General features: G+C 45.9%; 2 protein-coding genes across 3 annotated transcripts in view; both read right to left on the bottom strand.

The window, feature by feature from the left end:
- Window positions 1-9,837, bottom strand: part of LOC101160423 (ephrin-A3) — a 63,017-nt gene extending 53,180 nt beyond the window's left edge. Inside the window, exon 1 of the mRNA XM_023959716.1 lies at window positions 8,744-9,837. Coding sequence (XP_023815484.1) covers window positions 8,744-8,853 — 110 coding nt within the window. The 5' untranslated portion in view covers window positions 8,854-9,837. The remainder of the gene's footprint in view (window positions 1-8,743) is intronic.
- Window positions 1-12,776, bottom strand: part of LOC105354996 (CD209 antigen-like protein E) — a 686,243-nt gene that overhangs the window by 405,385 nt on the left and 268,082 nt on the right. The gene's annotated exons all lie outside the window — the stretch shown is intronic.

Genomic DNA, 12,776 nt, shown 5'->3' with positions numbered 1-12,776 from the left:
GATGAGGAGGAGGAGGACGATCTGGACCGAGAGGAAGAGTGATTTCCCAAAGCTACTCTGGGTTTCCTATAGGATTATGTAATGGTCTGCATGGAAAAGGGTGACACGGCAAAACAGAAAACACACATTTTCTCACATGCACACAGTAAAGCAGGACGTTTGCTGCAGTGAAATGAAAAACATTTGACAGATGAGCCTCTAAAAGATTTCTATTAACAAGGCAATCTATTAGGATTTATGCTTCCACATTTATCTACCTGCTTTGATTTATGCTGCATTTGGAGACAGTTTGGAAATGAATTTTTCCTATTTTACAGCCTCGACCCTTTTTAAAAAAAACTATGGATGGATGGATGGATGGATGCCTGGATAAGGATAAAGGACTGATTGGATTAGAGATTATAGATCTGGATGAAGTTTCTAAAATTTCAACCTTCCGTACTGCTAAGAAGTGAGATGTTCGGAGTGAAAAAACGATATCGGGGAAAAATCAGATGAAAAGTCCAGGACCCAAAACGATTTGGTCACGTGACTGCAAAACAAAAATCCTATGAAATCTATTTGTTCAAAATGACTGTTTCATTAAATATTTCATTCAATAGTTTGGGATTGTTGGTGGGGATGGCGGCGCCGTCAGCCTTCAGTCCTGCTGTCTTTAGGTGTTTAGAGTACCAGGATGCTTTAGAAGCTGCCCGTCCAAATTTCCGACAGACCACCGGTTATAAATGTTATGCAGCCCCCAGCCTTTTCTCAAAACCACGTGTTCTTGATTGTGGTTGGCTAAATAATTACGTTTTAAACGTTGTAAGCCTGTTGTGTGACATTTTTTGCCTCATTTCTAAATGATCTACTGAAAAAAGGAAAAGTTGACAGAGAGCTCCACGGCTTCCAGGACGTGAGGAGATGTGCTTTTTTCAGCACAAAATTAAACAACCGTGTCTGTCTAAATTGTTTTCAATGAGTTCAATATCCAGAAGGTCGACCAGACGAGACATGCTAACAACCACAATCGAAGAATTGACAATTTCACGGTCATATTTTTGGCTGCACTGTGGTGCAGTGGGCGACCCCCGGTTCAGGCTGGGGGACCTGAACCAGAACCCCAATGGGGGACATTTCCGTGAGGAGTTAGCATGCGTGGGTTTTCTCCGACTTCCTCCCACCGTCCAAAAACATGCTTCTAAACTGCTAACTCTCCTTTGTCCATAGGTGTGAATTTGAATGTGTGTGTTTGTTTGTGTGTGTGTTTGTGGCACTGCAACAGACTGGCGACCGGTCCAGGCCGTCCCCTGGCTTCGCCCACAAGTAGCCGGGATAGGCTCCAGCAGCCCCCCATGACCCCGAAAAAGGGACAAAACGGATTAGAAGATGAATGCCTGACAGTAATTTTGGTACAAATTTGTTTTCTGTGTGCAGAAATGTGATGCATGTGTACCATTCGGATCAAATCTTCACCAAATTGTTCATTTCCATGTATTGCTGTTAAAATAGCTCAAAGAATGTCTGTAATGGCTGAATGCTTGGCCTGCAGGCCTTTTTTACCTCACCAAAACGTTTGGACATCTGTGGCTTTGAAGGACACAGCTATTGGTTGACAAAATACAGCAGCAGTTTGAAGGATTCCTTTCTGAACTAAAACCTAAAAACAGTTTCTCTGCGTCTCTGCAGAGACTCAATCCTAAAGCCGGCTCCGTGTCCGCTGATTGATTACCAAAAGAAAGTCTTTCAGATTCCTGCTCAAACAACACAAAGCAAAGGCATAATTACACTGAATGTGGCCGCTGATACCAGGGGCTCAAAATTCATTTTTGCATGTGTGTCATCCCGGATGTGCTTAGCACTCCAAAAAGATTCCAATTTTCTTCAAATACTCTTGTTACAAGGGCGATAGCTGCCACGGGCTCTGCGGCCGTCGCACAATTACACCTTCAGTGAATCTCAGCTGCGCCAGAATATCTCATTATTTTTGCTTTCCTCATCCAAAATAACCCAAACGTGAAAATCTCCTGTTCCATTTAGCTGTAAGGACGTTGTTGAGCGCCCAGGAGGATCAGAGCTCCACACCTGAAGGGAAGGACGGGTCTGCGCAGAACCCAAACCTGACTTCTTAGGTTCTTCTCTGACCAGACATGGTTGTGTTCTTTTTCTCACGTTATTTCCACGTCCGTCTTCCATCGTCGCCAGAGTCGTCTGGACGTATGCACGACTCTAACAGAGTCAGATATGGACGTATGGACTCTGATGAAGACTGAAGACGGACGTTGAAACATGTCAGGTATGAGAAAAAGAACATAACCGTGTCTGATAAGAGAAGAACATAAGAAGTCAGTTAATAATACAGACACTATTATTGAACTAGAACCCAAACCGGTGTCCTGAGTCTGCCTGTCACAACAGAAAGCAGCCTCAGCCGTCACAGCAAAGATGGAGGGCAAACCGGAGCGCAGACGGAAGGAAAAAGGAGCCTTTTGACCAACCGCTGGCGGTGTCGGCCGCCTGGTTTTCTGGGCCATGTAGCATAACAAGAACCATTCCCCAAATAATCAAACTCCAGCCAGTGACCGGCCTCCTATCAACACCTTTGATCTTTCTCCTCCATGCCACCCGTTTCCATCACTGCAGCAGTGTAATTTCCCAGTGGGTAAAAGGCGGTGCGGCGCAGAGTAATGCACCACGGAGCCCCCGTTTGGGGGCTGGAAGCCCCTCTTTGTACAGGACATTTGCATTCAAATCATTCAGTCTGAAATTGGTTCTAACTGTCTGGGATGGAGACTTTCTCCTGTGGCTTCCTTCTGTCAGTTAACTGCAGCTTTTCCAAACCTCGGGGTGCAGGAACGCTAATGGATGTGATGATGGCCCCACTCTGTGTTTGTTCTTTGAGGACAGACACGGCTCGCCGTTCCCACCTTCACAACCTCCACAAGCAGGCATCAGAAGAAGTTTCTAATGACCAACTAAACCAAGAAATCACCCCCACTAAAACGTGGATCTCCTGAGGGATGAGATGCTTTAAGATAGACGACTTCACAGCCATTCATGTGGTTTACATAAAGGTGGAAATTTCTTAGCTGAATCAGACGTTTGACGTCTGAAAATGTAACCAAACGGTCCACATGTCTGCACTTCTAGAGTTTTCTTACAAACTTAGTGATTTAAATTGAACTTTCAGCAGAAGGAGTTCATATTTTGGAGCACTTGAGCATTTATTACAATTGTAAGAACAGAAAAGTGTGCATTTTCTAAAGAAGGGAATTCAGTGTTTATCTACAAAGAAAACAAAAGTAAAATAAATATCAGATCTTTTCCAGAAAACACTAAAGACAATTAAGAGACTAAATCAATCCGTTTGTGTGATGAATGAATGTCCAGTCGTGACCAAAGGTTTTGGGAATGACATAAATATGGGAAATTGGAAAAGTTGCTGCTTCAGTTTTTATAACAGCAATCTGCATAAACTCCAGAATGTTCTGAACTGTGATCAGATGAATTGCATTCTCCTTCTTTGCCATGAAAATGAACTTAATCCAGAAAAAAGACATTTCATTGCTGTCATTAAAGGAGCTGCTGATCATTTCAGTCATCGTCTCCTTAACTCAGGTGAGAATGTAGACGAGCTCCAGGCTGGAGATCATTCTGTCAGGCTGATGGGGTTACAATGGCAGACCAGATGCTTGAAATCATTGTTCTTCCATTGGTAACCATGGTGACCTGCAAAGAAACGCGTGCAGCCATCATCGCGTTGCATAAAGATGGCGATGATGTTGTGGCAACGAAGATTGCACCTAAATCAACAATTTACAGGATCATCAAGAACTTCAAGGAAAGACGTTCAATTCCTGTTTAGATGCTTCTGGGCGTCCAAGAAAGTCCAGCAAACGCCAGGATGGTCTAAAGAGGATTCTGGATGGGAGGTCCACCAGAGCAGAGCTGCTCAGGAACGGCAGCTGTGACGCATCTGCATCTGTGAGGCTATTGGAAGATGGCCTGGGGGCAAGAAGGGCAGCAAAGAAGCCACTTCTCTCCAAAAAAACATCAGGGACAGATGGATCTTCTGCAGAAAGTCTGGTGAATGGACCGCTGAGGACCGGGGCAAAGTCATCTCCCATGATGCCTCCTGATTGTTTGGGGCATCTGGAAAAAGGCTTGTCTGGAGAAGAGAAGGTGAGCGCCTCCATCAGTCCTGTGTCTCCCCAACAGGAAAGCATCCTGAGACCATTCATGGGTGGGGCTGCTTCTCAACCAAGGGAGGGGGCTTACTCACAATTCAGCCCAAAAACACAGCCATGAAGACAGAATGGTACCAAAGCACCAACTTCAGTCTGTAGAAAATCCAGAAAAACCCCAAAGGACGTGTTTGACGTGTTGAAAGTTGGTCATCTTTGTGTCATCAGATGATCTCAGAAGGACCAACTTCCACCAGCAGGAAGATCCATCAGGGTTCCCGCCCACTTTTTCCTGTAACCGTCCTGCCAAATAAAACAACGACACATTGCAGAACCTCCTTGACTGAGCTCACCATGCGACAGAAACAAGCAGAACCGTGTGTCTCTGCTGAGAGAAGCCTGTTGCTTTTGGAAAATCTGACGTTTCACACGCATCTGTCTCCTTCACATGACAATACGCCGTACTTTAAAAACGGATTTCTTCCAAGCCGGCCCGCTTTATCGCCCTGAAGCCGCAGATGCGCTTCAGGCATGGACAGCCGAGTCTGCGATAAACACGCAGATCCAAAGCAACACTCGTTCCGAGCTTTCCAGCTTCATGACAGTTTAATGGCACCGCAAAATCCAATTAAAAATGCATTTGGAAGTTGATTGATTATTACTCAGAAAGCAGCTGCGTTGTGTTATTGTCCATCTACCTTCCCTTTCCTTCTAAACGCATCGATCCGTCCAGAAACTCTTCCATCCATAAAATCCATTAGACATGCTTTCAGACTTTTCCATCCATTTGTGCCGCTCACGGAAGACTGAAATTAGCCAACAAATCACTTAACATGCAGATCAACTTCAAACCACTACAGATACAAATGTGGGCTAATGAAGGCAGACAGTCATGTTGAGTTCATTATCTGATATCAAACTCGTTTTTTTTTCTTTAACTCAGACGTAAAACGGAATTTCGTCTGCATAGATGTTTAATTAGAAATCATCAGAAACTGGTTTTCACATTTTAATCAGTCAGATTGACAGGCGTCACTCTCCCTGAAAGAGGAGCAGAAGACAGGTGGATGATGGGGGTAAATCTGCCCTCCGCTCACATGCCCCCGTCTGCACTGAGGGGCAGTTTGACCGGGGCAATACAGAAAAAACAGCCCGGCTACACAATACTGCTGCCCAACAGAAAACTCCACCTCATTTAGCAAAGATCGCTCCAAGTCTGACCAAAACTCAACTTTCCTTCCTTTTATCCACCTTGACTTTTTAAATCAGATTTTTATTTCACACATAATCTTCCTTTGCAACAAACTGAATCAGAACATGGAAAAAGAAACGAAGCCACGGTTTGGTGACAGAAACCTTTTTTTTAGATGGAATAGGAAAAGGGAGAAAAAAATGTGAAAAATGAAACTAAACCAGAAGAAAATCTAAAACACAAAAGTCAAAAACAAGAAGGCCTCGGACCATGAGACCAGATTTTGATGGATATTTTTCTACAATCAAACTCATTCAACAGCTTTGTGCTGCGATACTGAAAAGGAAATGGGACCAGCATTTATGACTAAAAACAAAACCAAATATATAAGCTGTGGACTTGATCATTATTACTCATATCAGAAACAGTGTGTCTGATAAATGTCAGTCATAAATATTTCAAGTGGGACTCAGTGCATCAGAATCCCTGTCAGTAAACCAAGAAAAGCTTTTTGCAAAAGTACTCGTCCATTCACAACTTCACTTTGATCACTCTAAAAGGTTGAACAAAAAAAATCTGTTATCCGTTTGTACATTTTGGACGCAACTTTTAATTGATGTTTTTTTTATCTTCTATCAGAAAAAAAACATTAAATAACTTTTCAAATTCAAAGACAGCTTTGTTTGTTTCAAACCAAGTGGAGTCTTGTCTGATTTAGCAACACATGTCAGATCATTTATGGATATTAAAGCCTATTAAGGGCCTAAAATAGATCCTTGAGGTTCTCCAGATTTGATTGCAGGTTTTAAAATTAAAATATCCCATGATGCTTTTGGGAGGTCTAAAAATGCACCGATTGAAAACGCATTATTATTTGTTTATGTTTCTGATCATCAAGTTCATCTATTAAAAATGGAAACTTTTGCTGCATGTCTTTTCTGGAATCTTTTTCTTTTCTTAACGATTGTTTTACTGCAACACCAGTTTTGTCTGCTGGACCTCTGGTCTCCTCCTCATCCTCATCAGGTCTCCTCCTCGTCAGGTTTCTCCTCCTCAGCCTGTCCTCCAGAGCTGACCTCCTCTGAGATGCAGCATCTCCACTAAACAGTGCTGACTGTATTCCTCCTGTTTGTCAGTTTTCCCCTTTGGAATTTGATGCACTTGTTCTGGATTTGGCATCTTTTGTTAATCTCTTTATCATTTCAGGTCCAAAGCAGGTTCTAGCGCGCTCAAAAATCGCTCAAAAATCGCCCCTAAACGCTGAAAGATTGCTTCATTTGGGTTGGCAGGCGGGAGAACAGCAATTTAGCAAAAACAGACGTGTGCCACATTTTCCCCCGTCCCTCCCTCCTCCGCCCTGCAGACTGCTGTTCTTAGTTCCCAGCATCAGCAGAGACGCTTCGGTGGGGAGTCAGACTGAATGAAAGCTGCCCCCCCCTCCTTCATGACGCCGACACGAGGCGCCCAATTATGGAGATGTGACCTGTGCAGCAGCGAGGCCAAACACCCCATGGTGGGGAGGTGGCAGGAGCATGGGACGCCGCTCGTGAGGCGGCGAGGGAGGCTGCCGCAGTGCACCGCCACCCCCTCCAGCTCTCAAGATGCTCCACATCTCCCCCCTCTAATTGGCAGATGGCCTCAGATGCAAGATGATTTAATGGCCTGCGCGTGTTTTTTCTGCCGCCGTCAGCCATTAGCGGGGACATCTGTAACGAGTTGGCCGTGCACGCCGCTGGGAAGAAGCTGAGACCAACACTTTCCAATGAAGGCTGTGCGGCAACGGCCGACCTGGTGAAGATCAGAGTAGATTCAGGTGTTTCCGGGATTCCAACAGTCCAGAGCAGCAGACCCCCCCCCCCCATAACAAACAGGGGCTCTTCAGGATGCATCGCTACTGTCCTGCAGAGCTTTAGGATAAAAAGTTACTGCTGTGACTGATCCCCTTTCTTGCAGCTGTGCTGAACGCTGCACCTTTCAGAGACTGGGACCCTAAAGGCCTCTGCTTTTTGGCCCCCAGCCTTCGCTTCCTGCTGCTCCCTCCTGAGCTTGCCTCTCCTGAGGTCTGGATGAGGGAGGGGGTCGTACCGGAGAACATGTGGGCCTCTGAGCGGCGGCTGCGAGCCTGAGGCCGCTCTCAGCCTGACAGCTATCGGCGTTCTGGCCAGCGCCTCTGTGGATTTGTCTGCTACCTGGAAACTGGGTCACTTTTTGCATTATTTTAGAGATTTGGCTCTATTTTCCCTCTGCTTTCCCTTCTCGTGCACGGGGGGGGGGGGGGGGGTCTCAACAACACACGTTTGCTGTTTAAACGCCAGCCAGAAGCCCACAAACGGGCAGATGAAGGAATGGCGGCGGTGCAGCCTCTGCCATGTGGTGAAAGTCATTTGAAATGCTGCCTTATTAATGCAGATCCTTAAAAAAAACACACACACTTTCCCAGCACCTGAAGGTAACACCGTTCATTTCCATTCATGGCACACAGGTGGGAATAACTGCAGCCATAATTCTGGAGCGGCTGTGAATGGGACTGCCACTCACACACCGACATTCATTAGGAAGACGTACGTCTCAAGGAAACTGTCAGATATTTGAGTCATCACCACAACTTCCACGCCGTGTCATGACTGTGTGTGGGATGGGGGGGGGGGGGGGGTGAATGAGAGACCAGCAGCAGATGTGTGTGGTGTGGGGGGGGGGGGGGGGGCAATGATGAGATGCAGGGAAAAAGTAATTGAGGCGGACAGACTGACTGTGGAGATACAGTCGAAAAAAATAAGAAAATAACCGACGGAGGCGATCGCAGACCTGCAGCTGAAGAGAATACAAATGGACAGATGAGGAGCAGAGAGGAGAAGACAGGAGCAGAGAGGAGGATGCTGAGAGGAGCAGAGAGGAGAAGACAGGAGCAGAGAGGAGGCTGCTGAGAGGAGAAGAGAGGAGCAGAGATAAAAATGTGAGAAAGATGGATTCAGTGCCGTTAATGAAAAGACCAAGGCAGCAGCATTGATCTTTGCCCCACAGCTGAGAGACAGAAAAACCTAAAGCCTGAAGGAAGCATCTACAGGGAAAGCCTCACTGGGGGGGGGGGGGGGGGGGGGGGGGGGGGGGGGGTCCATGTGATCCTTCATGGAAGTTTGAGCTTTTTCCTGGGAGCAGACACCATAACAGTCAGCTGAGAGGAAGTTGATTGGAAAACAACCGTGAGTCATGAGAGGCAGAGGATGGATGGACGTGAGTCAGACGTGTTTAAATCATCAAACATTTGATTGACAGCTCGTCAGTCCAGCATCCATCAGCGCGCAACCAATCTGGGCTCTAAAATCAGGTGCGCGTGATTGCAGCGCGCGCGGCTCGGACGGGACCGCGGTTCGGGCGCAGACATACTCACAGCAGGTTGGAGCTGTTCCAGTACACCGCATGCCGGCTGCTGGCTCTGGAGCCCGGGAAGTTTGTGAGCGCGAGCGTGAGGAGGCTGAGGGCAAACGCCGCGAGAGCCATAATCCACCAGGGTCCCCTCTTCCGTCCGGTGTCCCGCGTCTCTCACAACATCCCAGCGTCTCTTCCCGCTCCTTCCCCGTTACCCCTAACAACGGGAGGACAACTCGGCGTTCAGGAGCGCGGAGCCCGGAGCAGGAGGAGCCGTTTGCGCATCCTAACTTCACACCAGTCTTCGCACTTTCCCTCCGTTGCGCGTGTCAGTGGACGGGGCCACGCGCGGCCGCATCTCCACGCAGCGCCAGCTTGTTTTGCGCGTGTCCGGATCTCCGTTCGTCTGAGACGCCGCAGCCACCCGCTGCGCACGCACCGCCCTCCCATCAGGACCGTGCGCGCGGCGCCCCGCCCCCTGTGCACGGATGCTGCGTGAAAGCTGATCTGGCAAACATCGGCCATAATTCAGGTATTTGTTTATCTGTAAACAGTCATCTAATCAGACACTGACGTCACTTCTGGGAGCAGAAAGTTTGAAAACATTTTCCTGCATTTGACGTGAACCACTGCTGTCCGATGATGAAGAGGATTCTCTTTGTGTTGTTTTGCTCTGTGATGGAGGTCAATCATTTTCGGTTTCGGTTTCACTAAACATGATCAGAATCATCAGACTCCGTTGTAGCAGGGCCGGACTTACCATTAGGCAAATGTGGGCGACAGCCTGGGGCCCCCCCAACACCACCGGGTCCCAAGCTGAAAACGCTACAGATGCAGCTTCATATGTTCTGTTTTGTTCCTTCAGTCCTGTACTTTTTGTTTCTTTTGCCTTCGTCAGTAAAACCTTATTAGGCTAAAAAAAAGACAGAAACCATCATTTGCTTCTATAGGTGAGGGAGGGGGTCCTGAATGCATTCAATCAATTTGTGTATTTTCCCAAGTAAACATAATGTGTATAATACAAAATACATTCATCTCCAAAATTATGACTTTGATTGGGTCTTAAAGTGAAACCGATGAAGGGTGTTTGTTTTTTTCTGCTGCAGAAGGCCCACATTTAAATGTTCACCTGGGGGGGGGGGGGGGGGGCAGACTGCTTAGTCTGCCATTGATTCAGGACCTTCACAACATTCTTTTGCATTGAGGTTTTTTTAAAGTTACTAATTGAAACAAACTCATTTTTCAAATCAGATCTGCTAATTAAAAAAGCTCCTGTTGTTTTAAGGCAGACTCGCCACAGAATCCAATTTCCATTTCTGCTCCAACCTCTAAAATAAACCACAAACAGCAACATCTGACTGTTTCTCCCACTGAGGAGGCTTTTTGTTGCTTTTTAACAAACTGACATTTTCCAACCGCGTGATATGACAAACAGCAGGTATGTTTGCTATCATGACTTTGTTGGTGAACATAAAAACGGTTCCATTCTAAAGTGAAGCTGCTGATCCTGTGACCTCCTGCTGTTGGAGTTCTTCTAAAGTCCCATGAAACATAAAGAATGCTGTTGTTTCATGTCAGGGAGCAGCATGGATCTGATCTTCTCTGGTTGTCTCCAGAATGAGAAGAAGATCATTCGCTTCTTCACCTGCAGCATCAAACTTCTCCTCCTCATCAGTTGGTGACTTTGAGCAAACTCCTGTCACAAACCCCGCCCCTGACCTCAGCTTTGTGCCAATCAAACTCGACTCTTGGGCTAGATTTCATCTGAAGATCGTGTCACACAGCCACTTGGTATGAAATGTTGGGTTTTCATGATACATACGTGACACACGTCATTCACAAGTCTTTCTACGTTTGTCGATGTGCGCAGATGTCCATCGAGGGTTTCAGCCAGCGGGTCGCTACGAGAATTTGGTTTTGAGCTGTTCACAATGTTTGGTCGGCTGAGAATTATGCAGTTTACTTATATTTTTGTTTATACGCCATTGTTGTGTAAATCTTACACAACTGTGCATGATTTTTGCGGGATGCACAGACATATACATGGCTGGGTCTCTCAGCAGGACAACCATCCCAAACACATGTTGCCTGGGTAACGAAGGAGTGGCTTCATAAGAAGCATTTCATGGTCCTGGAGTGGCCCAGCCAGTCTCCAGATCTCAACCCCATAGAAAATCTTTGGAGGGAGTTAAGTCCATGTTGCCGAGCAACAGCCCCAAAACATTCCTGCTGTAGAGGAGATCTGCATGGAGGAATGGACCAAAATACCAGAAACATTTTGTGAAAACCTTGTGAAGACTTACAGAAAATGTTTTACTGCTGTCATTGCTAACAAAGAGTAAAAACAAAGTATTGAGTTGAACTTTTGTTGTTGACTTAATTCTTATTTTCCACCATATTTTACAAATAAATTATTTAAAAATCACGATTTTATGGATTTTTTTTCTCGTTTTCAATTTCATAGCCGAGGTTTACCTATGATGAAAATTACAGGCCTCTCTCATCTTTTTAAGTTGGAGAACTTTGGTGGCTGACTGAATACTTTTATGCCCCACTGCATGTCTAATGGACTTTTCACACATGCATCAAAACATGTAACTTTTATGTCGCGCATACGGCGCACATATCACGTTAAAATTACACAATTGACGTACAAAAGACAAATGACTTGCATATAAACAGTGCAATGACCACTCACAGTTCAGGCACGACTTGCACATTGTGTGACGGGTTAACCCCCCCCCCCCCCCCCCCCCCCCCCCCCCCCCCCCCCCCCGTGGGCTGCTTCGGCTGGGATCAGGGGAGTCTGTTTTATTTAAACGAAGCATTGTGAGGGCCAACAGCGGAGCTGACCATGGTGCTGAAACAATGTGATTTCTGCTCAGTGCTCTGAATGTCAAAGTGAAGACATTACAAAGTTGTTCTTTGGTTTATCCTTACTTTTTCCGTGATACATCTGTGAAAATTTCATGTAAAAAACCACAGCTTTTCTCACTTTGCCCACATATATTCATGTATGACCAGTTTTGATCTGGGCAGTATGTGCAAAACGTACATAGCGGCGGTGAGACACAGCCTTTAGTTTTGATCCTAGAGCAGAAAATCTGAATAAGTTTCTGACAGCAGCTTGTTGCAAAAGCTGTTTCCAGTCCAGGAGGACGACAGATTAACAAACAACACGAAGGATAAGGCTGACAAGTATATAGCAAATTTCTTAAACCCACATGTGGTCTGAGAGCCTCGGCGGTTTGACTGTCAGTCAGGAAACGTTCAGTCATGTGAATAAAGTGCTGCTGCCTCTTCTCTGTTGTAAACACAAAAATCCCCCAGAAGTTCTGTCTGTTGAGGAGATCATTTAGAAGAAGTGATTTATCTGCAGCACGGAGAACATTAATCAATGACATCCCAAAATACCAGCAGCTCTGCAGATGAAAGCTGTTGGTATTTTCCTATCTTTTCCCTTCATCCAGAGAGAACTAGCATGATCCACTGATGCAACAAGTGTGGACATCCCAAAATAACCTAAAAAAAACCCGGACACATCAGCAGTCTGTGGCAGGACCACGCTCTGGAATCACCAAATAACCGAGGAAGTTTTTGGACAGTGAATGAATGAGGAGAACATGCAAACGCCTCACAGAAAAGACCCAGCTGGGCTTTGAACCCCCATCTTCTCGCTGTGAAGTGAGAGCTCCACACATGCAGCATCACTATCCATGCAGCTTTCCACAGAGCTTTAGCAGCTTCTCACAGCGGCCCTTTAGGTCACAGCTTCCTGCCGGACAACAGGTGTGTGAGCTGCAGGTAAGGAACCGATCGGCACCGTGAAGAACGAGGAACAGGGCTTCATTCAGGAAGTAGTGTTTGGATGTAAACCTGACAGAAACTTCACTTTCAAACCTTCAATCATTTTATTTAAAGCATTTTTGGTTTAATTGCTTTCATGAACATATTTTTTTGGGTCTTTGAAGAGGCAAAGTCTGCAGGAAAATAAGTTATTTGGAGACTTTAATTAACCTGTTCATTTTCACTCATGGGGGCTCCACCGATTTATT

Source organism: Oryzias latipes, chromosome 11 (genome assembly GCF_002234675.1).
Source record: "Oryzias latipes chromosome 11, ASM223467v1".
Lineage (NCBI taxonomy): Eukaryota > Metazoa > Chordata > Actinopteri > Beloniformes > Adrianichthyidae > Oryzias > Oryzias latipes.
The sequence above is the reverse complement of the archived record's forward strand: the minus strand, read 5'-3'. Positions and strand labels throughout refer to the sequence as shown.